Source organism: Calcarisporiella thermophila (assembly GCF_041956535.1).
Source record: "Calcarisporiella thermophila strain CBS 279.70 unplaced genomic scaffold VTP21scaffold_14, whole genome shotgun sequence".
Lineage (NCBI taxonomy): Eukaryota > Fungi > Calcarisporiellomycota > Calcarisporiellomycetes > Calcarisporiellales > Calcarisporiellaceae > Calcarisporiella > Calcarisporiella thermophila.
This window is the reverse complement of record NW_027192204.1, coordinates 130650-157359: the sequence shown is the minus strand read 5'-3', so window position 1 is coordinate 157359 and position 26710 is coordinate 130650. Positions and strand designations below refer to the sequence as shown.

The 26710-nt window shown below is 42.4% G+C and overlaps 15 protein-coding genes across 15 annotated transcripts; 10 read left to right on the top strand and 5 right to left on the bottom strand.

Annotated features, from left to right (window-relative positions):
- Positions 1-8: 8 nt before the first annotated feature.
- On the bottom strand, positions 9-1983 carry VTP21DRAFT_2338 (uncharacterized protein; the record flags this gene model as incomplete). The annotated part of the gene is made up of 2 exons (XM_069392520.1): positions 9-1676; positions 1735-1983. 2 exons carry the CDS (start codon positions 1981-1983, stop codon positions 9-11), a joined length of 1917 nt encoding a protein of 638 aa, XP_069250227.1.
- A 264-nt stretch (positions 1984-2247) lies between these two features.
- On the top strand, positions 2248-3669 carry VTP21DRAFT_2337 (uncharacterized protein; the record flags this gene model as incomplete). Its single annotated transcript, XM_069392519.1, has 1 exon — positions 2248-3669. The coding sequence occupies one exon, from the start codon at positions 2248-2250 to the stop codon at positions 3667-3669; it is 1422 nt and encodes a 473-aa protein (XP_069250226.1).
- A 385-nt stretch (positions 3670-4054) lies between these two features.
- VTP21DRAFT_2336 (uncharacterized protein) lies at positions 4055-4456 on the top strand (the record flags this gene model as incomplete). The annotated part of the gene is made up of 2 exons (XM_069392518.1): positions 4055-4201; positions 4271-4456. 2 exons carry the CDS (start codon positions 4055-4057, stop codon positions 4454-4456), a joined length of 333 nt encoding a protein of 110 aa, XP_069250225.1.
- Positions 4457-6379: 1923 nt separating this feature from the next.
- On the bottom strand, positions 6380-7179 carry VTP21DRAFT_2335 (uncharacterized protein; the record flags this gene model as incomplete). Its single annotated transcript, XM_069392517.1, has 2 exons — positions 6380-6825; positions 6918-7179. 2 exons carry the CDS (start codon positions 7177-7179, stop codon positions 6380-6382), a joined length of 708 nt encoding a protein of 235 aa, XP_069250224.1.
- Positions 7180-7789: 610 nt separating this feature from the next.
- VTP21DRAFT_2334 (mitochondrial 54S ribosomal protein uL11m) lies at positions 7790-8236 on the top strand (the record flags this gene model as incomplete). The annotated part of the gene is made up of 1 exon (XM_069392516.1): positions 7790-8236. One exon carries the CDS (start codon positions 7790-7792, stop codon positions 8234-8236), a length of 447 nt encoding a protein of 148 aa, XP_069250223.1.
- Positions 8237-8539: 303 nt separating this feature from the next.
- Positions 8540-11775, top strand: VTP21DRAFT_2333 (uncharacterized protein; the record flags this gene model as incomplete). The annotated part of the gene is made up of 11 exons (XM_069392515.1): positions 8540-8582; positions 8651-8729; positions 8810-8885; positions 8965-9063; positions 9157-9277; positions 9336-9382; positions 9447-9563; positions 9630-10205; positions 10275-10430; positions 10495-10567; positions 10631-11775. The coding sequence occupies 11 exons, from the start codon at positions 8540-8542 to the stop codon at positions 11773-11775; spliced, it is 2532 nt and encodes an 843-aa protein (XP_069250222.1).
- A 715-nt stretch (positions 11776-12490) lies between these two features.
- Positions 12491-14805, top strand: VTP21DRAFT_2332 (uncharacterized protein; the record flags this gene model as incomplete). Its single annotated transcript, XM_069392514.1, has 3 exons — positions 12491-12582; positions 12671-13237; positions 13320-14805. The coding sequence occupies 3 exons, from the start codon at positions 12491-12493 to the stop codon at positions 14803-14805; spliced, it is 2145 nt and encodes a 714-aa protein (XP_069250221.1).
- Positions 14806-15405: 600 nt separating this feature from the next.
- Positions 15406-15993, top strand: VTP21DRAFT_2331 (uncharacterized protein; the record flags this gene model as incomplete). Its single annotated transcript, XM_069392513.1, has 1 exon — positions 15406-15993. The coding sequence occupies one exon, from the start codon at positions 15406-15408 to the stop codon at positions 15991-15993; it is 588 nt and encodes a 195-aa protein (XP_069250220.1).
- Positions 15994-16427: 434 nt separating this feature from the next.
- On the bottom strand, positions 16428-17219 carry VTP21DRAFT_2330 (uncharacterized protein; the record flags this gene model as incomplete). The annotated part of the gene is made up of 1 exon (XM_069392512.1): positions 16428-17219. One exon carries the CDS (start codon positions 17217-17219, stop codon positions 16428-16430), a length of 792 nt encoding a protein of 263 aa, XP_069250219.1.
- A 718-nt stretch (positions 17220-17937) lies between these two features.
- VTP21DRAFT_2329 (uncharacterized protein) lies at positions 17938-18850 on the top strand (the record flags this gene model as incomplete). Its single annotated transcript, XM_069392510.1, has 2 exons — positions 17938-18061; positions 18120-18850. The coding sequence occupies 2 exons, from the start codon at positions 17938-17940 to the stop codon at positions 18848-18850; spliced, it is 855 nt and encodes a 284-aa protein (XP_069250218.1).
- Positions 18851-19141: 291 nt separating this feature from the next.
- VTP21DRAFT_2328 (uncharacterized protein) lies at positions 19142-20275 on the bottom strand (the record flags this gene model as incomplete). The annotated part of the gene is made up of 1 exon (XM_069392509.1): positions 19142-20275. The coding sequence occupies one exon, from the start codon at positions 20273-20275 to the stop codon at positions 19142-19144; it is 1134 nt and encodes a 377-aa protein (XP_069250217.1).
- A 304-nt stretch (positions 20276-20579) lies between these two features.
- VTP21DRAFT_2327 (uncharacterized protein) lies at positions 20580-21630 on the top strand (the record flags this gene model as incomplete). Its single annotated transcript, XM_069392508.1, has 7 exons — positions 20580-20627; positions 20692-20784; positions 20838-20917; positions 20993-21022; positions 21102-21231; positions 21299-21323; positions 21395-21630. The coding sequence occupies 7 exons, from the start codon at positions 20580-20582 to the stop codon at positions 21628-21630; spliced, it is 642 nt and encodes a 213-aa protein (XP_069250216.1).
- A 1133-nt stretch (positions 21631-22763) lies between these two features.
- On the top strand, positions 22764-24031 carry VTP21DRAFT_2326 (uncharacterized protein; the record flags this gene model as incomplete). The annotated part of the gene is made up of 4 exons (XM_069392507.1): positions 22764-22913; positions 23003-23045; positions 23119-23618; positions 23687-24031. 4 exons carry the CDS (start codon positions 22764-22766, stop codon positions 24029-24031), a joined length of 1038 nt encoding a protein of 345 aa, XP_069250215.1.
- Positions 24032-24348: 317 nt separating this feature from the next.
- Positions 24349-24786, top strand: VTP21DRAFT_2325 (uncharacterized protein; the record flags this gene model as incomplete). Its single annotated transcript, XM_069392506.1, has 1 exon — positions 24349-24786. The coding sequence occupies one exon, from the start codon at positions 24349-24351 to the stop codon at positions 24784-24786; it is 438 nt and encodes a 145-aa protein (XP_069250214.1).
- Positions 24787-25139: 353 nt separating this feature from the next.
- Positions 25140-25715, bottom strand: VTP21DRAFT_2324 (uncharacterized protein; the record flags this gene model as incomplete). Its single annotated transcript, XM_069392505.1, has 2 exons — positions 25140-25460; positions 25644-25715. The coding sequence occupies 2 exons, from the start codon at positions 25713-25715 to the stop codon at positions 25140-25142; spliced, it is 393 nt and encodes a 130-aa protein (XP_069250213.1).
- Between the last annotated feature and the right edge of the window lie 995 nt (positions 25716-26710).

The window sequence follows — 26710 nt, the reverse complement described above, 5'->3', positions numbered from 1 at the left end:
TTGGTTTTCTACAGGTGTTCAATCATTTGCAAGCAATCTTCTACATCCATTTCTTCCTTAACTCTCTTAGTTTCTCGCACTATCCCTTTTGCAAATGCCCCAATAATGGCTCTACGTATTTCATATAGCTCTCGCCACCATCCTTCTTTGTTTCGATTTAAAACTCCTGCTTGTTCTAGCGCTTCAGCGCTACAGAATGCCAGCGCCCCATCCCTCGAGCCTATACGCTGTGCATCATGCTCATTTACCCGTCGTACACTAGCAGTAATCCACTCTTCAAGTTGGTGTGAGCTAAGTTGAACTTGCTTTCTAATTACAAAGTTAGATATAAGGGGGGTAGAGATGGCGATGTCGTTTCGTGTGTGGAGAGAGGAAAAAAGAAATCGGATCAAGCTAGGCGACGGAGAAAGAATCCGTGCAGAAAAGTGAAGACAGGTGGAAGGCGAAGGTATGTGAAAAGGAGATCGTGTGGCCAGAGCTCTCACAGCGAGGGTTATGCCATGATCGTATGTTGATTGTTCTGTATCAGTTTTGTGTCCATGAACCGGTAAGTGGCAATATTTCACGACCCATTGTTCAATACCATCTTGGTCTCCAAGTCGTCCCATAGCTAATACTATCCCTCTCTGCAGCTTCATGCTCAGAATACCGCTCAACGTTCTTTGACATTGCTCACGAATAAAAGAGAAATAGAACATATGTTGCATATGGAGCGCATTACTCGGTTTCCAGCCTAAATGCCCTGCCTCTCGTTTTGCATAGGTAAGAGCGCGATGCGAGCCGATACAACTTAGTACCATGTGCAATATACGCTGAGATGCGAATAATTTCACAGTTGGATTATTATAAATAAGATTAAGGGCACCAATGATGTTTCCTCGTTGCACGCAAGCTTCCACCAATATCCTCAACACTCCAGGGTTTATGCCCTTGGATCCGTTCGTACGAATTAATCTATGATATAGATCAAAACATTTTGACATCCCGATCGGCCCAGTATCGGCGATGCGAGTGCATGCTCGCATCAACTCAATTTGTACTTGCCAGTTATCCAACATCCCTACGCTCATCACCTCATTCAAATCTTCCCAACTAGTGCTGTGCCTTGCGAGAATCGTTAGGGTTTGTCCATTAATTCGGGGAAGCAAAGCTGTTACATCGGCAATTAAATTCTTTTGACCAGAGATGAAACAGGCATTCAAGAGTTCGTGCACCAAGTGGGGAGTGATCAGCTGTGTATTCTGGCTTTTGAGAAACTCAATTGCCGTCTGCAATTCTCTATGTCGAATACAACCCCTAATAAAATGCAGGACTGTCGCTTTTGTCATATCTACTCCTGCGGCCCTCATTCCATTTATGACATCAATACATTCTCTCAATTCCTCCCCTGAAGCACAAGCCTCCAAAAAACCGTTCCAAATTTTTGCGTCTTGAATATAGGCGGTAGAGGAAGTGTGTGCAAGTTGCAAGCTGTAATTTGCGAAGAGAGATTTTGCAAGGGTAGAGCGGTGGGTATAAGCTGTGGATTGGAGCAATTTGGAAAAAATGCGAGGATACCACGCAAGATTAGAATAATTAGAGAGCTCATTGTATGCCCTTTGAACTATCTCATTTTGTTGAGAAGGAGAAGCTGCATTTGAAAGGTCAGACCATAATGACTTCAGAATATAAAATGCCTACTCAAAAAGCTCGAATTAATAATGTGAGATTCAATTAACGCAACGATATTATTACCTGATCTATCTGCGCCTTCTCCCTCGCTTTTCTTACTAGTGTTGCTGCATCTTTTTCCTTTTTCTTCTTTGCTACTACGGTACTTTCACCGGGTTTTGATTGAGATACCTTCAATCGCTTTTTTGCCGGATGTCTCTTGGGTAATGGTGTGGCAGTAAACCAACTGGGAGGTGAAGAGTTTTTTTTTAAAAGGGTTGCAAACGATCTTTTAGAATATAAATGAGATAATTGATAACGAATGACGGGCATGACACCATTTTTCTTTTTTGAATAATGCTGTCTTTTTTCTAACGCGCTCAAGACTTATTTTCCTTGGATTACTCTTAGCCGCAAGTTTTTGAGATAGGCCAATGAATGAATCCCAATTGAGCTTAAATTCGACTTCCCACTACGAGAATTAAAATAATACTTTCGAATGTAGATTGATCTTGCGTTAGTTCATTGCTCCTTTCCCAAATCCGCGCCAACTCTTTCCTTCAACACTCTATTTTATCAAACCAGATACTTTGCGACATGGCGCCGCCGGAAGCCGAAGTGGTTCAACCTGAAGTGCGTCTCTTCACCAAGACTCGGATTCAGGAACTTGTTCAAAAGGGGGATGTTCTAATCATATATCGCGGCAATGTTTATCGACTTAACCACTGGCTTTCTAAACATCCTGGTGGCGATCTCGTCATCCGCCATCTGAATGGACGTGATGCGACGGATCAGATGATTTGCTTTCATCCTGAATCGGTTACGAACAAGCTTATCAATTATTTCTACGTGGGTAAATACGTTGATGAATTGCGCCCAGCTACAGATATAGAGTGGGAAATACCAAAGAAGAACGAGCAAAAGGAAGAAGAAATGCGTGACCTAATTTCGGCAAAATACTTGGAATTAGAAGAGGAAGTAAAACGGAGGGGCCTCTACGATTGCAACTATTGGAATTATGCCCGCGAGAGTGTACGTTATATCCTATTCCTCACGACATCCATCCTCCTTATCTTATACGGTCGTAGCACATGGCACTATCTATTAAGTGCAGTCTGTATGGGGATGTTCTGGCAGCAGCTCGCATTCACTGCTCACGATGCCGGCCATAATGGAATTACCCATATACGGACAATAGATCATCTTATTGGCATCTTTATCGCTGCTTTTTGTGGCGGCTTATCCGAAGGATGGTGGAAGAAGAACCACTATGTGCACCATGTAGTGACGAATTCTCCTGAAGACGATCCTGACATTCAACACTTGCCCTTCTTCGCTATTACAGCAAAATTTGCCGAGAACCTCCAAAGTAGTTATTACGGAATCACCCTGCATTTTGACGCTTTCGCAAGATTTTTCATTAAGAGGCAACACTATCTCTACTACATTATTTTGAGCTTTGGCCGATTCAATTTGTACGCCTTATCGATTGGATTTCTACTTAAAGAACCGCGTGTCCGATTCCGCTGGGTCGAGCTCATGGGCATTCTATTTTTTATCATTTGGCTTTCCACTCTTCTGTCATACCTTCCAAGTTGGCCGCAGCGTCTACTCTGGATATATATTTCTCATGTCACCACTGTTCTGCTACATGTGCAGATTACCTTGTCCCATTTTGGAATGCCGGCGGTGGGCGCAGGAGAAAGAGAAGCATTCGCAAGCCATATGCTACGGACATCAATGGATGTTGATTGCCCTGAATGGCTTGATTGGTTCCATGGAGGATTGCAATTTCAGACAGTGCACCATTTGCTCCCGCGTGTACCTCGTCACAACTTGAGAGCATGTCAACCATTCGTACGCAAATTCTGTAATGAGCTCGGCTTGACCTACCATATTCACTCATTCACAAAAGGAAACGGCATTGTATTAGGCGTTTTGAAGGAGGTTGCAGATCAGATCCAGCTTATGGAAGAATGTGCAAAACATAACGCAAAGCAAGGTTTAAAAGCCCATTAACACAACTTATTATTGATACCTTTTTTATACTTCAAAAGAACTTCTTTATATGTGAGATTCCACAATGTATCAGGCTGTATTATTGAAGAACTAGAAAGTTTGATTGGTCAAAACTCTTACATATAATTAGAGTAAATCTTAGAGAGCTAATAACTCTACGAATATCTAATGCTCTCACTTGTGCAATCTTTTCACCATAGTCTATAGTTGCTATTCAATAATCACGTTCAAACTTTTTTCCTTTCCTTTCTCCAGTTGTTTTTCGAGTTTGCTAACCTACCGCAATAATGCACCAATTCTTTACCAAATGATTACCTCTATATACTTTTATTATTTTATATAAGGCCCAATATTGATGAAAATTTGCTGCTCCATGCGTTTTTGAATGAGTAACATCCTCCGACTGGTATGCGAGGCTCAACCTGCAGAAGACTTGTCTTTAGCCATTGAACCGGGAAGCACGCTCCTTACTCCGCTCGCATTAATCATCTTTGCCCCCCAATTCATGTGGGAGAGTTACGCCGGGTTCTTCGTGGGCTCTACTTATTCTACGCTTCTGCAAGGAGAGCTTTCGTCCCAAATCTCCTGTCTTACCTCTTAGGGCAAGTCTATCTGGGGTTGTGTGTGGTCACCTGTGCTCGATAAGCCCCAACTGCTCCAGCGGGAGAGAACTTCCACGCGTATTTCTCACGGATGGGAATTTTCGGGAATAGTTCGTCATGCAGCACCCTCTCAGAACTGCTTCCTGGCTCGATGCCCAATATTCCTGGAGGAGGATCTGTTTTAAACGGTAGTACTCAGCTCAAAACGTCCGAAGAGACACCTTCTTTGAGACATCTTGTATTCATGAAAACCGACTTTAATTAGTGTGATTTTTTATACAAATAAATCATTATCGCTGAAGGTCGGGAAACAATCTTACTTTCTCCCATAAACTTTTGAGCAATATTATAGTAACAGAAAATATACAATAAATTATCTTGTTCTCTCTTTGGCTATAAGGAAATCAATATCTGGCTCTCGCGCATTATTCTACAACATGAATAACCTCCTTCATTCCTAACAAGCAATGTGGAGTGCAGTATTAGAAGACATCACCTGGGGTTCGGAACATCTTCGTAAAACTCCCACCTAGAGTAATTCAGCGTTTTTGCGATATATCTGTTCATATGCTAATACGTGCTGTATCTGCGAAACCGAACTTGATTCCTGAACTAAACAAGTTAGCAGGACTAATCCCGAGAGGAGCAACTTGCATAGAAGAGCAACTTCCACTACCAGAGGATCTCACCACATCGTGAGGAAGTGGACCGTTCCATTTGAATTTTACTCGTTCACCCACTTTTGCTGAAATTTCGGCTAGTGAAAAACTAAGACCTGGCCCTACTGGGGTTACAGTCTGGTTACAGAAAGCAAAGCCAATCGTGGCAAATATAAAGAATAGTAATTGAGGCGTCATTAATAGGAGCGTTTTCAACGAAAATCTTAAATAAGTGTTTCCATGTATATTTGACCATCACCTATATAAATTATTAACACAAATACGGCTTGTACCCATATGATCGGCTATCTAAGTTGATATAACCTTTACAAGTTCAATCAATACCCTATAGATGAGAGTTCACGGGAGATGAAGCTGGATACCCACCCGCCACACACATGCAAATAAGAAGCACGTATTCGAGAAATTCCTTAAAGCTGAAGATAAGAATAAGTAGTAGATACCAAATTTATACATTTACTTTTTCCCCCTAAAACTTTCTTTTATTTGTAGTGATATCATGAGATAGGTGCACTGGGGAACGACTTGATTGACACTGGGAGTTGATGTTCATCCAACACACTCTTCGAATACATCACAGATTCGTAAGGCTTTTCAAAACGGGGGAACGAAGAGAGCAGAACTTATCTATAAATAGTTTTTTTATAATTGCATTCTATAGTTCCTCCCAAAACTGCAATTCGGGAAACATTGATCAATATTATACTTGCTATATTTTTATTGATATTCTATTATTTTTTACAATAAATAAGGCTCAAATTTAGCTGCAAAGGTTCAGATGCCATCTAACTTGGTTCCCCCATGGAATTACACATTTGGAGTTCAGTTTTTCTAATACCATCCCCAGCAACGCTTTTGGCGAAAAAGAATATACAATCCATGATCCAAGGTATTGCATGGAAATCAGATAATCAATTTACATTTAGCTCGGCCTGACCTACTTTGAACACCTTTTTTGGAAATTCTAGGGTTTTTCTCGGATAATAATATCGCCAAAATTTTGCATGATACGTCTTTCAATGCTCGGACTGAATTCCTACTAGTCGGCGCAAATTTAGAACGAGGAATTGACACCAATATTTATACTCGTCACCAAAAGTTAATTTCGCTTCTTATTAAAACAGGAAGAGTATATATACAGGGCAATTAAGGGGGGAGGGAGGGGAGAATGTTATGTATAGATTTTTCTTTCCATTGCCTAAAGCTAGACAGATAACCAAAGTGGAATAAAGGAAATGAAGCATGGCGTATTACAAATAAAGTCATCAAATAGAAAGCCAGGTGCAGAAAAATTAAAAAAGAGAAAAAGTTAAACAAAGGCAGATGTGTGTCCTAAATTGAGTTGAGTTTTCAGACAACTGATCCTCGTCTTCATTCTCGTCATTGCCACCGTCGTTGCCATCATCATTCGAGCCAATTTTATCGTCATCAATTTTCCGAAGGCAGGTAACTGTTAAAGACGCTTTCATCCACTACGGTAATATTAGCACAGGCAAGTCTAGAGTTGTCGTAGCGGTGTATCACAACACTTCGTTCAACGATAGAGTTGTTACCCGTAAATGTAAGATCCGCGTCGTCGTATTGGATATCGATAAGTTGGAAGTTCTCCTCTGAACCCTTGAGCGGCCCATGCTTCCCACTCAAGTCACCCACTTCGCACTGATACCCATTCTTACTATTGCAGCGATCAGATCCTCGGACACGCATGGGATCGAGATGTCTGCCAGTCCTGTAGCAGTCGTTATTAGGAGGGACTGGATACAAATGTACGTGATAGGGATGGATTGTCTCATTGAGCCCTTGCTCGACAATGACACGTACTCTCATCTGATCCCCCGGTTCCTGTTTAAATCCAAAGGTCGCGATGATACCATCTGCGATTGTAAGATAAAACAGAATAAAAGAGTCAATGATCAATTTTGCATTTGGACCTCAAGAGGGATATAGTTGCGTAAAGTTAACTCACTTTGTTTGATACTTGCAATGGCATAAGAATCGTCAGCACCTTTCCGCGGCATAAGTCCGTATGTGGTCAGCGCCTGTGCGATTTCTGCAAAGGAGCAAATGACGGTGGCAATGTTGAAAAGTTTCATCACTTCAACACCATAAACAAAAACCAAGCAGCGTGTGGTAAAGAAATACAGACATTGCCAAGCTAGGGCAGAAGACGCGAAAGCGTTTGATTGTGGGGTGATATATGTAATTAAATCTCGAAAATTCCGGGGCATAAAAACAGATCAATTCAATTGCTGAATTTAGCTATATATTAATTTATCTTTACCTTTTTCGGCCTTTTTTTCCTTTGCCTTTCATTGTCGAATAAATAATATGTACATCCTCCCTCCTTGCGAGGTATGATCCTGTGGTACATATCACACTGATTAACGTCGCATAAAGTATCCTCTTGAGTCCAAGAAGAAGTCAAAGCACTCCTTCATTTCACCTTGGGAAAGCAGGTCATTGACCTAACAAGAGTAGTGTTTCTTCGAGAACGGTTCTTTCATTTTAGAACTCTGTTTGCAGTAATCCGAGACAATTCCGTTAGAAAATCCAAACCGACCCTGAAGCCAGGCAAAGTTCAAAATAGGTTAAAGATACAAAATAAGACTTAGTTTGCCTAAGATTCCGTTTATACAGACCCGTTGCATATACTAGGCACAGTGTTAAATTCATTTAGATTTTTTGTATTTTTTATAAATATCATGTCTGTTTATCGGAGTTAAGTCTACTCACTATCTCAAACTATCCCCCCGTAACAAATTACTACTAAGCCACACTCATACTTGTCAACAATCAGAATTGCAATTCTCTCAAAAATACACTTTGCACGAGAATACGATGTCGAAGCAAGCGATCCAGGGATCTTCAGCACTTCTTCGACTCCTTGTACCGGCTGGCAAGGCCACTCCCTCTCCTCCTGTGGGTCCTGCATTGGGACAACGCGGAATTAAATCCATGGATTTCTGCAAACAGTTTAATGATCGCACTTCCTCACTTGCTCCAGGTACACCCATCCCTACCGTTATCACCGTCAATCCCGATCGCACATTTACATTTGTCACCAAAACTCCACCTACGATGTTTTTATTGAAAAGAGCTGCAGGCATTGAGAAAGGTGCCGGCAAGCCTGGGAAGGAGATTGCGGGGAAAGTAAGTCTAAAGCATGTGTATGAGATTGCGAAAATCAAGCAGCAAGATGAGCATATGCGACATTTGAGCCTAGACAAAATTTGTGGAAGTATCATTGGAACGGCACGGACGGCCGGCATTCAAGTAGTGCCATAAATACCGTTGTGCACTTTTTTGGGGGGGGATACGCGCTACTTTTTAGAACATTTTTAATAGTTTGGTTTATTTTTGTTTTTCTTTTTCTTTTGTAAATGAATACATCCATGTTATTTTCCCATAATCTATTTTTATTCGTTCTCTCGCGCGCTTTACTCGATTTCCTTCAATGCCAAGTATGCATTGAATCTTAAAAGAAAAACGAACAATTTCAACGAATGTTCCAGTGTGACCGCTATGATTTGATCAACTTCATTTTAGCGCACGTTTGATTTCTCAAGCTTCTCTCAGACTCCTAGAGAAATGTTTCGTTCAACACCACCGAATCCATTTGATGAACGAGTCCGTAAGTTGATCATTGTAACATTGACGCAATCCTGACACGGAGATTGAACGAATTACCGCTCCATATAGGTAAAGCCACTGCAGAAAATGCTCCAGAGAATTGGCAGTTAATTTTAGATGTGTGCGATGGAGTCCAAAATGCTGAAGAGTATGTGTATAATGCTTTAAATCTTGAAATAAAACGCGCGATGCTAGAATTATGGCATCATACATGTTTTTTGTTGATAGTGCTGAGAAATGTGCATCTGCCGTAATGAAGCGATTAAAACACCGCAATTGTGCTGTCCAACTCCTCACTCTAACTGTAGCTACGAAATGTTTTCACTCCATTACTTTTGATTCAGGGGTGCTGAATTCTTCACTTGAAATATATTCGTTAATAGGTAATTGAAGCGCTTGTAAAGAATGGAAGTCCTGAGATCCGTCGCGAGGTTGCATCAAGACCATTCGTTAAATCTATGACCACACTGTTGAGAGAAAAGGTATCTATATTTCTAAGTGTCTATATTAAATCAAACTATTAATTACTCTACTATTCTGCTACTTTCTTCTACACTATTCATATATTTCGCCAGAACACTGATGTAAAAGTGAAGGAAAAAATATTAGATCTAATTCAGCAATGGGCCATAGACTTTTATTCGGACCCATATCTCTACGTGATACAAGAGAAATATGAGAAACTGAAGACTCAAGGTAAACCTTCACATTTCTCATATTGCCTACTGCATTTAACTGATGATTTTCCTTGTAGGATTTCGATTTCCTATACGTCCGATTCCTAATATAATGTCTAACCAGGTAAACCTATTTAGAGCATTTTTATCGGGCAACAGCGAACGAGTAACCTGGATGTACTATTTAGGCACATTTAGCGAAAAAGGAAGAGGAGGAATTACAACTTGCTCTTGCGCTCTCACTTTCTGAAAATCAATATGACACTTTTCCACAAAAGATCGAGCAAGCACAGTATCATTTACCTGTAGGCTATCCAATTCCTATATATATTATATTACTTAAGCTGACCCATGAGCACTCGTTACCCTAGGGAAAGCGGATAGATTCTCTGAACTCAAATTCAATAGCTGGGAAAGCGACGCCCTCCAATTTACCTAGCACTACTTCTCAGGCAAAGCCGCCTCTCTTCCCGAAAACTTCCACTAAACCAGCCACAAGTGGGCCATCGCCCTTTCCTACTAAAACACAAAACTTGCCTAAGCCCAGTAGTTCCTCACCCACCTCCGGTACTTCTATAAGTGCACCTGTAGGATCCATGAGCAGACCTGGCCCTGCAACATGTACAAAAAAACCCGCCTCTGGGCCACAACTCTACGCCAATTCATTAGATGAACGGGTTACAGAATCCAAACGATCCAAATCTACTGAGCCTATCATCACAGCATCCAATAGTGCAACTGAAACATCGCTGTCAAGCAAGAAACCCTCAAATGCACAGCCTGTAGTTCGTGTGAGAGCGCTTTTTGATTATGAGCCTACTAACACGGACGAAGATCAGCTGACTTTTAAGAAGGACGATGTCATATTGTTGATCGAAAAAAAATATAAAGAGTGGTGGTATGGAGTCTTAAACAGAAAGCAAGGGCTTTTTCCAGTCAACTACGTGGTAAGCAAAGATGGCTTTTAATTGAATATTAGGTAAAGGATTCAAATATACTCTACTCTCTTTCACTAGAAGATAATTGAAAATCAGTCGGACGAAGAAATGAGAAAGGAGGCAGAGCGAGAGTCGCGGGTTCTTCGAGAAATTCACGTGGTGAATGATTTCGTAGAAATGATGAAAGGAATCGATTTGAACCCTGATAAATTCTCTAACGATGAGGCATTGCAGGTATTCATGGCCACTCTAATACTTCGCAATTGTTGAATATCTTAATGTTGATATACTTTGGCAGACTTTATTTAGGCGCGCACTCGCAAGTAATTCAGAAATCAGCAAAGAAGTTGATATATATGAACGAAAGCAAGGTAACTTCTTTTTTATACTCTGCTTTGGCTTTATTCTCTTATTTTATTTTCCCTAATATTCAGACGAATTGCTCTGGCTCAACGAACGGCTTTCTTACATTATATCCCTTTACGACCGTGTGATGGAAGCGTCCATAGCTAAATATAGTCACAGTTCATCATCTTCCACCACCTTACATCGTCGCCACAGTGCTATCGAAAAGCCGGTGGATTTCTACCCTCCCCAAGGATATGAGTCCATCCACAGCCCTCCGCAGCCTCAGCATATCGCATTTCCCACCCCTGTGCTCCCCCCTGCCACTCCGATGATACCTTCGACTCCGCTAATGATACCGTCAACACCGACACCATCTCTAGCGCACGGATCATTCCCCACAGTAGCGACGGGATATAATTTTTCGTCGAACTCGTATTACCCATCCTTCCCTCAGCCCCACCATCACACCCCTTCAGCATCCCCATCGCCTCCCTCGATACACACCAATACATCCCAGGCTACTGCTCCAATAAATTACGTAGCTGAGGGCTACCCCCCCAATGGACCTGTGAGCTCTATACCCCCAACGGTCGCAGTATCTTCAGCTCCCTATCCTCCATCTTCGCCGGTCTTCGCCTCTCCCGGCACTTCGTTTATGCCTCCTGCTCAACCATCTGAAACTGCTGAAACACATAGTGTGCTAGCTCACGAGGCACTTAAGCCGGATACTGACGAAATAGAGCTCTACACTTCCTCGACCGAAGTACTAAAGCCGGACGAGCCTGATTTAGAGGCAACAGTGGAGAAGCCTCACTCATTTCCTGAAGATTACTCGCCCACCCCATCTCCAAACCAAGTCGTCCCGGAAAGTGAAGAGGCTCCTGGTCCAGTATATTCCTCATCTTTGCCTACCCCTTCCCCCACTCCTCAGCTCGCGAACGACGACTCCTCTCCTTCTCATCCGCAAAGCACAAAGCCTGCATCTCTTCCTCAAACTTCGAAACCCAAGACACCGCTGCCTTCTAATGAGTCCTGCTCTCCGTCCCCCTCGTGCGAGACCCAACCTCAGGCCAGCTCGGAATCCAAAGACCAGGCTCAAAACTTGTCAAGCAATGCTTCAGCTATCCCACCCAAACCAACTCGGCCTTTGCCAACACTACAGCCAATTCAAGCACAGACTTTCCAGCAACAACTTCAAGCGGCTCTGGCAAAACGCGGAGTGAAGCATTAGGTTATCTTTCATTTCCCTCAAATTTTTTACTCATCGGAATACCTTATTTATATTGCTTTTCCTCGGTGATGGATTCTTCTGTTTCGATCGTCCTGTTCTATTTTCATGTGTATACTTCATATAGCTTTTTTCTAACCAAGAGTTTGCTTTCTGTTTTTGTTCCACTGCACTGATCAAATTCCGATTCACATCCGACATTCGTCTTTGTTAATTTTATTTATGAAAATAGAGACTAGCTGTTCCACCATGCCTAACCCTAAAGTCGATCGGGGATTTGCACCTTGACCCCAAACACTGGACCAGCCGGTCTGGCCGTGCGAAGGTGCAGAACGAAAAGTCTGGATTGACCCGTTTTCCGCAATACTCTCACGTGCAAATATCCGATGTGTCAGATTTAAATTAGCTTAATTGACAGTAGCTAACTTTGAGCAAAAGATGGGGATGTCGCTTCAGCAGAATATCAAATGAACTCATTGGAATCCCCCCGCGATAACACGTGATTGCAAATTGGTCATTTGCATATGAAAAAACTCCAACCACACCCCCAAGTCGAATAAATAAACGAAGCGGTTTCACTCCAACCTCGCCGCTTTTCCTGTTCGCTTCTAGCTCTTCCAGCTCTCGAATTACCATTTCCTTTCTTTGGTTCCCCTTTTTGTTGTTTCCATTTCAATAGACGTGATATAGACCCGCATCCCTCTAACTTATCTGACTCATGTCTTCGCAGCAACGTCTAGAATTGATCTCGAATCAGCTTTCTGCACAACCGTGCAATGCATTAAGCTCAGATCCGCCGAAACCTCCCCAGTATGTATTGAATGCTACGTCTATTATCCTGTTTACTTTTTCTCGCTAAAACGAGTATTTTTCAAAATCGTGGTTTTTATCTGACTAGCCCTATGGAGATGATGGCCAAAGAGCGTCAAAAAGCATCCTTCCCCGTTCGTGAATTAACATATTACCTAGATGGAGGGAAGAAGATGACTGAGATGCGTGAGCGCATGATGCTCGAGTTCGAGCGTGATCCCATTTTCCGGCTCTATGATGTGTATGATCTCACAAAGGATCAAATCCGTGAGCGCACTATGGAGAAATTCCGAAACATGGTGAACTATCTTTCAATTGAAAGTGTCGAAAATTTCCAGCATCGTATGGAACTAGTAAGTGTGATTGACCCCGGTTTCTGGACACGTTTCGGGGTCCACTACGGTCTATTTTTCGGTGCTCTGAGGGGCTCGGCTTCGCCCGCACAGTTTTCACACTGGATATCCAAGGGTGCTATGGCGCTCAATGGGATGATTGGTTGCTTTGCAATGACTGAGCTTGGCCATGGTTCCAATGTGGCTGGCTTGGAAACAACGGCAACATTCGATGAGGCATCGGATCAGTTCATCATCCATACCCCAACCATCACAGCCACAAAATGGTGGATTGGAGGTGCTGCTCACAGTGCCACTCATGCGTATGTATCCCGGCCTTGATTCTGTCAGTTTCTTTCATTGTGTCCCATTAATTCTTCTGTCTTTATCTGCCCTCTTCTATAGTGTGGTATTTGCACAACTTATCGTGAAAGGCAAACGCTATGGTACCAAATCCTTCGTGGTTCCGCTTCGTGACCCCAAGACCTATCAGCTTTTACCTGGAATTAATATCGGTGACATCGGCAAGAAGATGGGCCGTGATGGCATTGACAATGGATGGATCCAATTCACGCATGTGCGAATCCCGCGTTCAAACATGCTTATGAGACATACTAAAGTGTCTCGAGGTGGCGAAGTTACTGAGCCGCCGCTTGCTCAGCTTGCTTACGGTGCGCTCTTGCAAGGACGCACTGCTATGGTGAATGACAGTGGCAACATGTCGAAAAAAGCACTGACCATTGCTATTCGATATGCTGCGATTCGTCGGCAATTTGCATCCAAGCCGGGAGAACTGGAAACATGTCTTCTTGACTACCCAATTCACCAGCGCCGCTTGATGCCTCTATTGGCATTGACTTATGCCATGCATTTCACGGGTCGTGAGCTAACTAAACTGTTCAACTCGATGGTCGACATTCTGGAGACATCCGACCCGAACGACCCGCAGATGCACGACGCAATTAAGCTTCTAAAGGAAACACACGCTGCCTCAGCCGGCCTTAAGGCTTTCTGCACATGGAGTTGTCTCTCGCTGATTGAGCAATGCCGTCAGGCATGTGGTGGCCATGGATACTCGGCCTACACCGGGTTTGCAAGCATGTACCAAGACTTTGCCGTTCAGTGCACTTGGGAAGGAGACAACACCATTCTAACCCTGCAGCTCGGTCGCTTCCTTATCAACTGCTATCGAGAGGCCATCAAGGGCAACAAATTCTCCACTGCAGTGGGCTATCTCAACAATCTCTCCTCCCTGATCGGCAAGCGCTGCCCCGCTAAGCGGAACGAGGACTTGGCCAACTTCGATATTATTGCAGATGCATGGGATACTGTTACTGCACAGGTTGTGCGTAAAGCTGGAGAAGATTTTGAGGAGGCCCTTAAACAGAATATGACCTCGGACGAAGCATACGAGCATTGCTCCCAGGCACGTCTTTATGCTGCCCGTATCCATACTCAAGGCTACCTCTTCAAGCAATTCCGTGATGGGATCCGCAATGCACCCGCAGAACTTGCACCTGCTCTTGGGCATCTGTGCAGACTCTATGGCCTATACGCCATTGACGAGAATGCCGGTGCCTTCCTGCAGTACCAGTACTTCACCCCAGAACAGATGGACTACATTCGCAAGCTGATCTCCACTGAATGCCAAGCAGTCCGTGACCAAGCCATTCCTTTGATCGATGCATTCAACTATACCGACTATGTAATCAACTCGCCCCTCGGACGCTACGATGGCAACATATATGAGGCCTACTTTGCACACGTGAAGCGGCAGAATCCTCATAGCGAGCATCCCTATTTCAACAAGCTTATCAAACCCTTGCTAGAGCGCAAAGTTGCTGACGACGATGCGTTAAGCGCTGACGATATTGACGACGAAGATGATTAGTTGATGACCCCTTTTTTCAATGTAGAAGCAGATATACTTTTTAACATTATGGAAAATGTTGACCTGTTTTTATTCTAAAAGTCTATTGAGGGAAAACCATTAGCTTGTAATGTATTTATAGCATTTTTTTTATTCAATTCTTCTAAAGAGATTTATTTCCTCTTCCAAATAATAAAGCTAGTTGTCAAATTAAATTTCAAAGAGATGTGACGGAAGTACAATTCGAATAACTTAAACCATCGTTCGATAGTAGACTTGACATCTATGTTAGCCAGTCGCCTAAATACACCTAGACTTTGACTTTTTTTTCTCGTGTTGGCCTAAAGTTAGTAAAAAGCTTGCGCCCAGGTAGTAGACAAATACTCGTTATAGTTTTTTATACGAGATATACCCATGTCCAATCCCAAATTTTGATGCTAATATGACTAAATAGGTTGTCAATTTGGGATGGATCGCCAGTAACTACACACACTAATATGGTCTCATCTAAGGGTGCGGACCCCGATGGCAATATTTCATCTTTTTCTCACTCAAGTATAGCGGGTTCTCATAATTGAATTTTATTCCTTGATTTTTATTCTATATCAAATCAGTCTAATAATGCTCCTTACCACGTTCTCTAAACTCGTCTTATTTGCTGCCAGCGTTGGCCTGGCACTAGGCCATGGAAAGCTCACGAGTCCGGTTGGTTTTCAGATTAAAGACTACGTGAGCACGGTGGACTGCAGGCGATACACAACTAGACAACCGTGCGGCATGGGCGTTAAAATTCCATATCCTCAAAATCCCCCTATTTATATGGTCGGCGAGGGTTTGAATGTCGTCTGGCGGGTCGCCAACGTAGACGGAGCTGGCCCTATGCAAGCTTATGTCGACCCAACGGGAACAGGCCAATATTTTACTCAGAACCCAGTGCGGATCCAAACTGGAGTCCCTGGAATTATAGGGCTCGGAGCAAGAGGGTTCTACAGAATGAGCCTTATTACACCTAACGTTCAGTGTAGTGGTCCCGGTGGGAGTTGTTTGATTCGGGTTCAGAACGCAACCGGATTCGCAAGTTGCATATGGGTGAGAATTCGACCACGCATGGCTGCGCAGAAAAATAAAAGAGAAGAGAACTCCGATGCACCTGGCGCTGCTGATAGTAAGGCCAAGCTTGCTAATTCACAAGTGGCTGCAAAACGATAAGGAGACTTTATACAGAGAATAATCTAATTTTCGTGAGTACTCTAAACGAAAATACGCAGAGTTTATGAACATTAATTATTTTACTTTCATTTGAATTTTATTTTTCATTTATTATCAAATTATTTGCCACAAACTTCGTTGTAAAGAAAAAATCATTCATTCAGATAGTATCCGATGAGCGTGTATATTTAAACTACTATCCAAAAATCATAATTTTGGATTTTAAATTATATGAATAACATTAAAGAAGAGGTTATTGTGATAACGGGCATAATATCTATCATGTTTGATAGATTAGAGTTCAACCGTTTACCACTACTTGAAATACATGCAAATTTCCTCAACTAATTAGGAGGTATATCTATAAAGAATGCTTTATTCATGATTAAAAGAGCTTTTTTAAGCAACGTAAAAAAAAGATAGCATTAACAGTCTCAGTCTCTTCTTTTCCTCTGTAATTTCTCCCTGACTTCCTCCTTCTTTACTGGCGTATTCCAGTAATAGATCATCTGTAGGGCGATGATGCCATTAAACACCGCCGCAAGCGCATTACCTAATAAGAGTAGAGGATCATCCAGCTCGGTGGCGGTGGTAAACACTCTCGCGACGCTACCACAGAAATAGTTGAACACAGCAAAGGCGGATAAGTGTCCAGTGCTTCCATTCTGGTAGTTTGCATATATTTGCGGCACTCGGGACATGAGATTCAAAGGGATAGTTGCCGCTTGGAATGAGGCAAGTCCTGCAGAAGGCATTGTTCTAAGGCCCTGCACGATGGCTAACATTCCCACTACAGTTGCTGCAATGAGTCCCCGCCTCTGGGAATAGTATAGGATCATCAACGTGATAATGGCATTTTGCACGGTCAGGAAAGCCACCTCTCCGAATGTTGTGAAAGGGTGGCGAGCGTTTAGATTATAGAAGAGGGTGATAGCACACGCAAGCGTTTCCAAATAGTATGCTGGCAAAGAGAGACCTTGAGCCGATCGATGCCGGAGGATGGTTATTATCTGAGGAATTTTCACAATAGCGCCTCCGAGCACCATGCCGACAGAAAGGCCTTTCGAGATTGCAAGTTTGAGACATGGGGTATCTTGCAGATTTAAGCGCTCAACTAATGAAACATAGCAGGGCTCAGTAATGAGAGCGACGGCAGGATCGCGTAGGAAGCCAGGAAGTTGGATTATTGGTTTAGCCGCATGTACAGTTGCCGTTTCAGCCGACATGATTTTATATTGAGATTATCGTTGATAGAAGAACCGGAAAAATTGGGGTCCTACCTCGCAATTTTCAATCTTGACATGTGTTCGCGTCCTGCCACGTATATGATAGATTGGTGGCTTAGATTTTACTCTCCATGAATAGAAGCATGAATAGAGTTTCCAAGAGTTCAATTCAGAATTCCGCCCTAGGTTTTAATCAGTGCCATTGATCTTACATCTCTAATAATTGGATGTTGAGTACTGATCATTATTATTGCTCAAACTGCCTAATGCTTAATGCTCATCCTATACAGCATTGAATATCGTTGCCCGCACGATTATTTCAAGATTAAGAGAATCAGATACTTTATTGAAATTGGCTATATTAGTTATCCAACTGCATTTACACTCTATCCCCGATGGGCACTAGAAATAAAGTACTAACACATAGTTGCAATCGATAAGAGCGACGTACGCAAGAATTATAGCACAGCTGCCACTTGGTTATATAATCTGCCTCAGCGCCATACGTATATATCCCTACAATGTGGCACAGAAGATAGATGTGCTTGAAAGCATACATCCAATGTCATTGAAGCATTAAGGTGCAGATGTCTGATCTCGGCTTAGTATTTAGAGCATTGTACTCGCATGACAGTACATTACAATTACATCTCTCCATTTATATAAAAAATTGAGTGGCGCGTAAATTTCCCTCTAACTTTAAGCACCCGCTTTGATTATGACCAACAGTGGAGTCAAAATGAAAGATCGCGTACTGGAATTTGTCCTTGAACAATTGAATCGCAGCAAACGGGAAAATTTAGGAACTATTGTGGTAGGAATTAGCGGTGTTCAAGGATCAGGTACAGTTTAATTCTGTAAAGGCTTTGCTTTCTAAAAGTACTTAACCACTTGCAATAGGAAAAACTACATTGACACGCAATCTCGTCGTTGCACTCTCTGAACAAGACATAAGAGTGGAAGCTCTCTCGATCGATGACTTCTATCTTCCACACTCTCATTTCGTAACCCATCCATCTAAAAATCCTTTGCTTCAACAACGTGGACTCCCAGGCACTCATGATATCGAGCTTTGCACTAGAACACTTCAAACCCTTCGCAGTGGAGAAATAGCAAAAGTACCAATCTACGACAAATCGGTGCATGACGGGAAGGGAGATCGGGTTGGTTGGAGGGATAGTGTTGCAAATGTAGATGTAGTGCTATTTGAAGGTTGGATGCTTGGATTCCGCTCCCTAGACGAAGAGTCTTTATCCTCTCGCCTTGCTTCTCTTCCTCCAAGCTCATTTGCCCTAAAATATTCCCTTGCCTGTATACAAGAGATAAACGATAACCTGGCTTCATATACCCAGTGGTATCATGAGATTGATGCATTTGTACACATGGATCCAGTTGAGATTGCTTATGCTTTCGTCTGGAGGCAACAACAAGAGGATGCACTGTGGAGTGAAAAAGGTGCGGGGCTTAGTGAGGAGCAAGTGAGAGAGTTTGTCGGGCGATTTTTAGTTGTCTGTGAAGTGTATCTTCCGCAGCTCAGGAGAGGTTTCTTTAGCGAGACCGAGAGCAGGGGGAGACATCTGCGATTAGTGCAGAATGAGAGAAGAGAGATCGTCGAGGAAAAAATTTTCTGATCCGATCGATTTTATTGACTTTTCACACTTAACTTCCTAGTGTGCTAATTTACATATCAATTAGGAAAGGGAAAACTGTAAAATAAACTGAAAAAAAATAGAAAGAATAAAAATGTTGACATTTTGCAAAACAAATAAAAAAAAATAAAAGATTTCGAGTTCAAGCCCATTTACATTGAATAAATCATATAAAAATATATAGAGAGAAAGGATGTGAAAGAAATTTTGAGCGAGTATATACAGAAGAGAGTATTAAAAATTTTACAAGCATTTTTGTTTCCTGGGATAATTTTAGGCCGAGGAGGATGCAGTTTTATTGGAGAGGACTGAGTGACGACGGCGTCCCTTGATGCTGGCCACCGCTGGATGATTCCCGCAACTCGAGTCTACTCTCCAATGTCTGCGAAGAGCATCGCTCCGTGCAAATCCCTTCTTGCACGCAAGACATTCGTATGGCTTTGCACCGGTATGGACGCGGATATGTCTGTGGAGGTCATGTTTTCGTGCAAACGAACGTTTACACATGGGGCATTCAAATGGACGTGAGGATGCATGTAGACGCAAGTGCGCTTTCAAGCTATTATATCGGGTGAACGATTTCCCACACCCTTCGTGCGGACACGGCATGGGTTCGTCAGACATCCTCCCACACGATGAAGGTGCCGAACGGCGGCGAGCGCCACCAGTACGGGAACACTTATCCTCAGGGCTCTCCACAGTTGGAGAGGAGGAGTCTATGGAAGGGGAAGTAAGGGTAAATGCCGGCTCCGAGCAAATACTTTCTCGCCGTGATCGTTGTATCTCAACGTCTTCCTCTTGCTCCGAGTGAGGAGAGCTCGGATGATAAAACACGAACTTGAAAGCCTCCGCGGATTGCTGCCGCTTTTTCTGTGACTGAGTCTTCAATTTCGAATCATCCTCGCAAGGCATAGGTTGACCCGTATCCTCTTTTAACTGATCTCCCTCGAGTACATCACCCATTGTAATTCCAGTGGGGTCGATCAATGCTGGATCAATAGTGACGCCTTCATAACCGAGATTCCATCTTTCTCCACCCCCCATATGCATAATTGGTGATGAGGGACTCGACACGTCATTATTTACCTCACTCAATGGAGAGGACGATAACGACGACACAAAGGACACGTCAAAATCAGGCACAAGGTTCAATAGCATTTCTGTAGACTCCCCAGCATTTTCGAGCGGACCGGAATCGACAAAAGGAATGTCGAGGTGACAAGACAGAGAATTCGCCGCGGAGGCGAGAAGGTTTCCTGTCAACTTTTCGAGCGAAATCTTGTGCTTCATTTTCGACGGTTGGAATTCGTTGACCCAAATGGCGGAGAGCAGCGGGTCCACCAAGGATAGTGGCTGCTGTGACGGTTGGCGCTGCTCTCGTTGCAGCTGTTCGAATGCAATTGACATTTTAATTTTTTCTCAAGAATCATTAAAATTCTGAGAATACGTGTGAATATGTGAAAATGTGAAATCTGAAAAAATGTATGAGAAAAAATAAGTTGGAATACAGGGTTTTAATATTGGAGAAATCGACTAAAAACGGAATTAATCCAAGCCAGAATAGGTTTCAGAAACTTTACGTCACTCTTTTAAATTTTCATGCGCACTAATTATAACCGATACGTAAGAGTTACATCACGGAAATTGCCATCATTTACTGTGTTTTGACTTTTCGCCTTAACAAATCCACTTACGCGTTTTAGCCTGGGAAATGGCTCCCCGGACACGTTCGATTCCACGGAATGCACCACAATCGAAGGTGTTTTTTCGGCGTTCATTCTTTTTGTTTTCTCACATTTAAATTTTCTTCCCATTCACATCAGAAACGGAAATCGACCGATACTGAAGATGCTGCCTCCAATAAAAACGCGTCACTCAATAAGCTCAAAAAGTCTAAAGTTATGGCAAATAGAGAGGTGTTCTATCTCCTCCGAACAAATATAATCAGCAGTTACTAACTCTTTTCTAGGAGAGAACTGATGTGAGGTTCTGGTTGATGAAAGCTGAGCCGGAGAGCAGAATTGTTAAGGGAAAAGATGTTAAATTCAGGTAGTTAGTCTGATTCTATATTCATTTCTTATATGAAATATTTCTTTTCTCATTTGAAATATCTCTAAATTTTAGCATAGATGATCTTGCAAATATGCCTGATGGGTAAGATGCATGTTCAAAACATTAATGTACTAGACATTTCATTCTACGGCTATTAACAGATTATATCATATTGAACTAGAACATCAACTTGGGATGGTGTCCGGAACTACGAGGCTAGAAATATTATGCGGGATCAGATGAAGGTTGGAGACAAGGTGCTGTTCTACCATTCAAACTGTAAAACACCCGGGGTAGCAGGATTGGCTGAGGTAGCAGATAGTTAGTTGAGGAATAAGTCTAAATCGGAGCCATTAAAAGAGATTCGCTTCATTTTAGGTCGTCAAGGGGTCCTATCCAGATGGTTATTACTTAAGAACATATCGTTTGTTCACCAAGATACTAAGACTTCTTTTCTCACCACCTCTGATATAGAGTCAGCCTTTGATCCAAATCACCCCTATTATGATCCCAAATCAGATCCCGCTTCTCCTCGCTGGTACACTGTCGACGTGAAATTTAAAAGCAAGTTCCAGCGATTCATTCCACTCAAAGAATTGCAGAAATGCGAGGAACTGCGGGAAATGGCATTGGTGAAGCGAGGCAGACTCTCCGTGCAGCCGGTTAGACAAGAAGAATTCGAATTAATATGTGAAATGGGCAAAGAATAAGGCTAGAGCGGTTAATAGTAAAGCTCTTAGTCAAGAAGACTCTATCGTCAATCTTACGAAATTTCATGTGCAAGCTCTTCCTTACATAGTCCCGTCTTCATTTCATGATAATGTTAATGTGACCAGTGCATCATCTTCACACGCGAGTGTGTTGTAATAGCTATTGTTTAATTCTTTACCCATCCTTTAGTTGTGTTATCTTTGTAATTCTCGACTAGAACCTAGACACTAATTGATTGGTCAAGTTATATTGTGATTACCATATATGGCATAAATTCAATATATTATATATGGTAGGTGGTCATTTTCTGAAATATTCTATTAAGCATAGAAATTAACATGTATAACGAGAGCAGTCCACATCGGAAAAGGAATGTTATTTACGCCCAATATACATTTATAATAGTCAATAAAAAAAAGACTATGGATATGTCATGTTACATAGATTCTATCTAAACACCCACGAAGATCCAATAGGATACCTGCGTGGATGTAAACAAAAGATGAACTTTAGCTGCTAAATTGTACTGTGTATGTATAGTCTGATATATTCTGGAACAAGGAGTGCTTAGATATTTTATCTAAGCCAGGATTATTACGCGTTTTGCACGTATTTTTGATCTCATTAACAAATTTTGACATTAATGTATATAGAGGTTGAATTCGGTATTCCTTCATTACAAAAAAAAAGGTTAGCCAAAAAAATTTTCGTCGTTTTAAAAGCAAAAATGAATACACAAGATTGTCGTGGACACTGAACACATCTATTGACTATACTTTAATTATACTGTAACGGATGCGTCATCCCCCTTCCATTTTCTTTTTATTGAAAACACGGAATAGATTGCGGCTGAGCCCTAGTAATTGTATATTTTTTTTTTTCTCATAATAAATTGGCCGAGTTGGCAAACGGGTGTTGTGTTTCCCCTTGTCTCTATTTTTTTTTTTCTTTATTTTTTTCATTTTCTTTCTTTTTAATATAAATTATATGATAACATTTATATAAGTTTGCTATATATATTAAGAACATTTAATTGGTGTATAGGTTATTCAATTTATTAGTGTCTTTTTACTCTGCTTACAAGCACATTCATTAATTCTGTGCCCAAATTACCCCTAGAAGGGAGTACATCATGAGCACGCGTCCAGGTTTTAAGCGCTCCAAGACCCTTCCTTTCAAAATCAAAAATCTCAAACGTGTTCTACGAACCCTTACCTTAGTTCCCTCTCAAGAAAATGATGAAGAATTAATTGAGATGTGGGAGGCAATGAAGCACCAGGAGGTAAATTAGGGGAACAAAAATTCCGTTCAATTTTGTTTAATTGTAAATGCATCGAAAGAGATGGAAAATTAATCGTTTTTTGTGTATAGAAATCGACACTTCCCAGCATCCTGAAGTTGGAGATGCAGCCGGGTATACTATTACTGCTTATTATCTTCGTGAATATGGGGGTAAATGTGAATGTATTTTCTGATTTCAATGTTAGAGGTTCGGTGGGAAAGGCGTCCATTCTTGGTCGATTATCTCATTCAAGTGCACAATCATCTCTCTTTGGCTCCAGAGACCCTGTATCTTGCGCTCAACCTTGTTGACAGATATATGTCACAAGTTACTGTTAAATTACAATATTACCAGCTGCTAGGCTTAACTGCATTGTGGGTGGCAGCAAAGTATACAGATTCTGCCCACATTCCGCCGCAGAAACTATCCGATTTGTGCTCAAGACAGTATGATGCAAACAATTTTGCACAGATGGAGAGACATTTACTAAAAACTCTGGGATGGCGAATCGGACATCCCACCGCGGAGGAGTTTCTCCGAATTATTATTAAAAGAAAAGAGTGCGCTCGTGATGGGGCGGAGTGGATAGCGAGGTTCCTGATGGAGCTGACACTTTTTCATGAGAGATTCATCGAGTATGGGCCGGCCATTATTGCCGAAGCGGCTTTATATTTTGCAAAGAGGATACTGAACCTATCCCAGCCGGTAAACCCCGTTTTCCTTGAGCTCGGGAGGATGACTCTCTTTGATACGTTGGTATATTTCATTTGTAGACAAGAAGAGCAGCAGATCCCTGCCTTCAATGTGCACAGCTAATGGACGAGCTTTGCTTGCAGAGTGTGTCGCGTGTCGTACACGACAAATACGCGTGTGAGGCCAGATATAAAGCAAGCATCCGCGTTAAAGCGTGGGCAGATGCGGGCAATACTTTAACGCTCTCACCGATTTCCTCCACACACTCCGAGCTATACGCTCAAAAGCATTGCTTGCCTACCCCGCCAAGCGAGGGCCGCATTATGCACTTGGATGTTATGCCGCCACAACGAAGGGTTCTTTTGCCAGAATTTCTGGACGCAAACGATGAAAACAAAATACCAGACGGGATGTTGACCCCGTAGATAAGACATTTTTAACGAATGAGTTTTTTTTTGTCCCATATACCAAGTTATTTGAAAACGAAAAAAGCAGTTTTTCATGTCTTGTTATTCAGAGAAGGAGTATTAGTGTATATATGATTCCGAAAGGCCTTTTACTCTTCGATTATTATCAATAAATTTCGCTTCAATGGATCCATGACTTAAATTGTGAGCGCATTTTTGGTCAAAGTTTTACACAGCAAAGCCTCCCGATGAGTAATAAAATCCACCCAACCTTTATATAAATGGCGGCAGTACAAAGCGTGCGAAAGAGGAATACTGATCATCAAATCCAAGTCATGACTGCCTCTATCAAAATCGTCGCCTATTGGTCCCCCTTTTTCGCCGTGTATTATACGTATCTCGGCTTGCGCACGGTGCGCGCCCGTATCAAGACAAGGACCAGCTTATACTCGACCCCTCCTTCTGTGAGCGCTTCCTCCCCCCAGCAGAAAGGCAAGTACTCAGAATTGGAGAGGTGCATCCGTGCGCATGCTCATTTCGGCGAGAACGTCCCACTCGCGCTCTTGATGCTTGCGATCTGCGAATTGAATCAAGCCTCACCTGCGTTCTTGCACGGAATGTGCGCGACGCTGGTGGCTTCCAGAATATTGCATGCGGATTTCGGGTTGTTGTCGAAGGAGAATGGGTTAGGATTTGGTAGGCAAATCGGGTATGCCAGTACTTTGCTCGTGATTGTAGGGGCAGCCATTAAAGCAGCGTGGCTTAGCCTTTAGGGGAGATATAGACATATGATTTTCCTAGGTGATTCACTGGGATGAGGTAGCTTGAAATTACCCAGTTTGAAATCCACGGAAAAGATTGTTTCGTTTATATAAATTAAACCAAGGTGCCCAAATAAACGAACTGCAACAGGCCATTAATGAAATGAAAAACCCATGGTATCAAAAAAGAAATTAAAAACCAAAGAAATAGATTCAAAGTAACTGAAACGTGAGATGTTTATATGCGAGGGTAGAGGGAGGGTGCAACAAAAGATAATATGAACGGATGCAAATTGCGGGGGAATTTAAAATAAGAAGGAGGGTTATGAACAAAAATATCAGAGAAGCGCCTTCCTGCTAATTTACTACCAAAATCTCATTTTTCTTCTATCCGACTCGTGTGCCATTCTTTGCCCACGCGCAGCAGGTTGCTGTTGGGCTTGCGGAGCGGTAGGAGTGGTGGGTGCCGGGGTAGAGTAGGCTGGGTTCGTGGTAGTAGAGTAAGGCTGGCTTTGAGCCTGCGCGGTATATTGATAATAAGATTGGGCTTGTGGGTATTGTGTTTGTTGAGGATACTGCCGCTGTTGAGAATATTGATTGTAGTATTGATTGTAGTATTGATTGTAGTATTGATTGTAGTATTGATTGGGATCCATTGTGATCTGTCTGTAGGAAAGCTTTTCGCTCTGGAGCTCAGTGGTGATTAGAGGTGCTCAGTAGAGAACAAGTGAGAATACAGTTTAAGCGAGTAGATTGTGTATCTCCTTTTAATACATGCTCCCTAGTTTCTATAGAAGCTACTCGCTCCTTGCTAAAGTTCTTTTGTTCTCGTTTGGATTGATGAACATAGTTCTATTACTCTAACTTACGATAAAGCAGAGTTCAATTTTGAAATCTGCCACCATAGCCGAAAGATTTTTTTTTCTAGTATTCTGGGGCATCCTAGCTCTTAGCAGACCAGGTGTTCCCACTAGAGTACTTGGATAAGATACATATTGCCTTCGCACCACCCTCCTACTCCCTTTCCCCTTCCCCTCCCATGTCTGAATAGAAAACTTGTAACAAAAATTAGTGGCAATGGCAAAAGTTTGGCTGATTACCTCGGTCGCTCCATTTTGTCCCCCTGGTATCCTGCTCTCAAACTCCGAGATCCGAAGATGTTGAGGTGAATTTTAAGAAAGAACTTATCAGGCTAGATTTAGAAAAGAAGGAATAGGGCCAGGAATATGGTGGCCATAGCCGGAGAGTCCAAGTTATTCTTTTGTTCTATTATTATCGAAAGTAAAAAAAAAAACTTTCGCACAGTTTTTTCGTTTTTCCATCTCGCCTCCCTAGCTGGTAAAACCGCCAGCCATCATCCATTGCCGATGGCCGCAAGTTTCGAGAACTCAACTTGCATGGCTTAGAACTCTATTGCCCAGCCCGGTTCCGCAGTCATTCTGGTTTGTGACTGAAGAAAGGGCCTTCTTGCAAAGGGGAGAACCAAGTGGAGAGGGAAGAGTTGAAGAGAGTGTAGCGCGATCAATTAGGCCAAATAGGATAAGAGACTCTCGTCCACAGACTTGGCGAGAGCGGAAAATCGCCCGGATCTTAAACATATCCTCCCTCCCTTTATGCGCACGCAATCTGATGCAATAGATGCTTCTTAAACTCTTTGCGATTAGACAATCCTCACTTATATAGAAATGGGATAGAAAAGGGGAAATCATTGGCGACTCCTCTGTCATGGCCCGATTGACCTAATCTTCCAAAATAGGCAATCATTATCTTGGTTTCTCTTCATCCCTTCGGATCGTCTGTGTTTCTTGGTGGCTTAGCAAAAATCTCTTTAATTTAATCTCCTCCCTTTCCTCTACCTCTCTCTCTTCTACATCCTTTCCTTCACTTCTTCATCCTTTCTTCTCCTCTCTCTTGCTCCCCTCCGTAGCAACCTGTC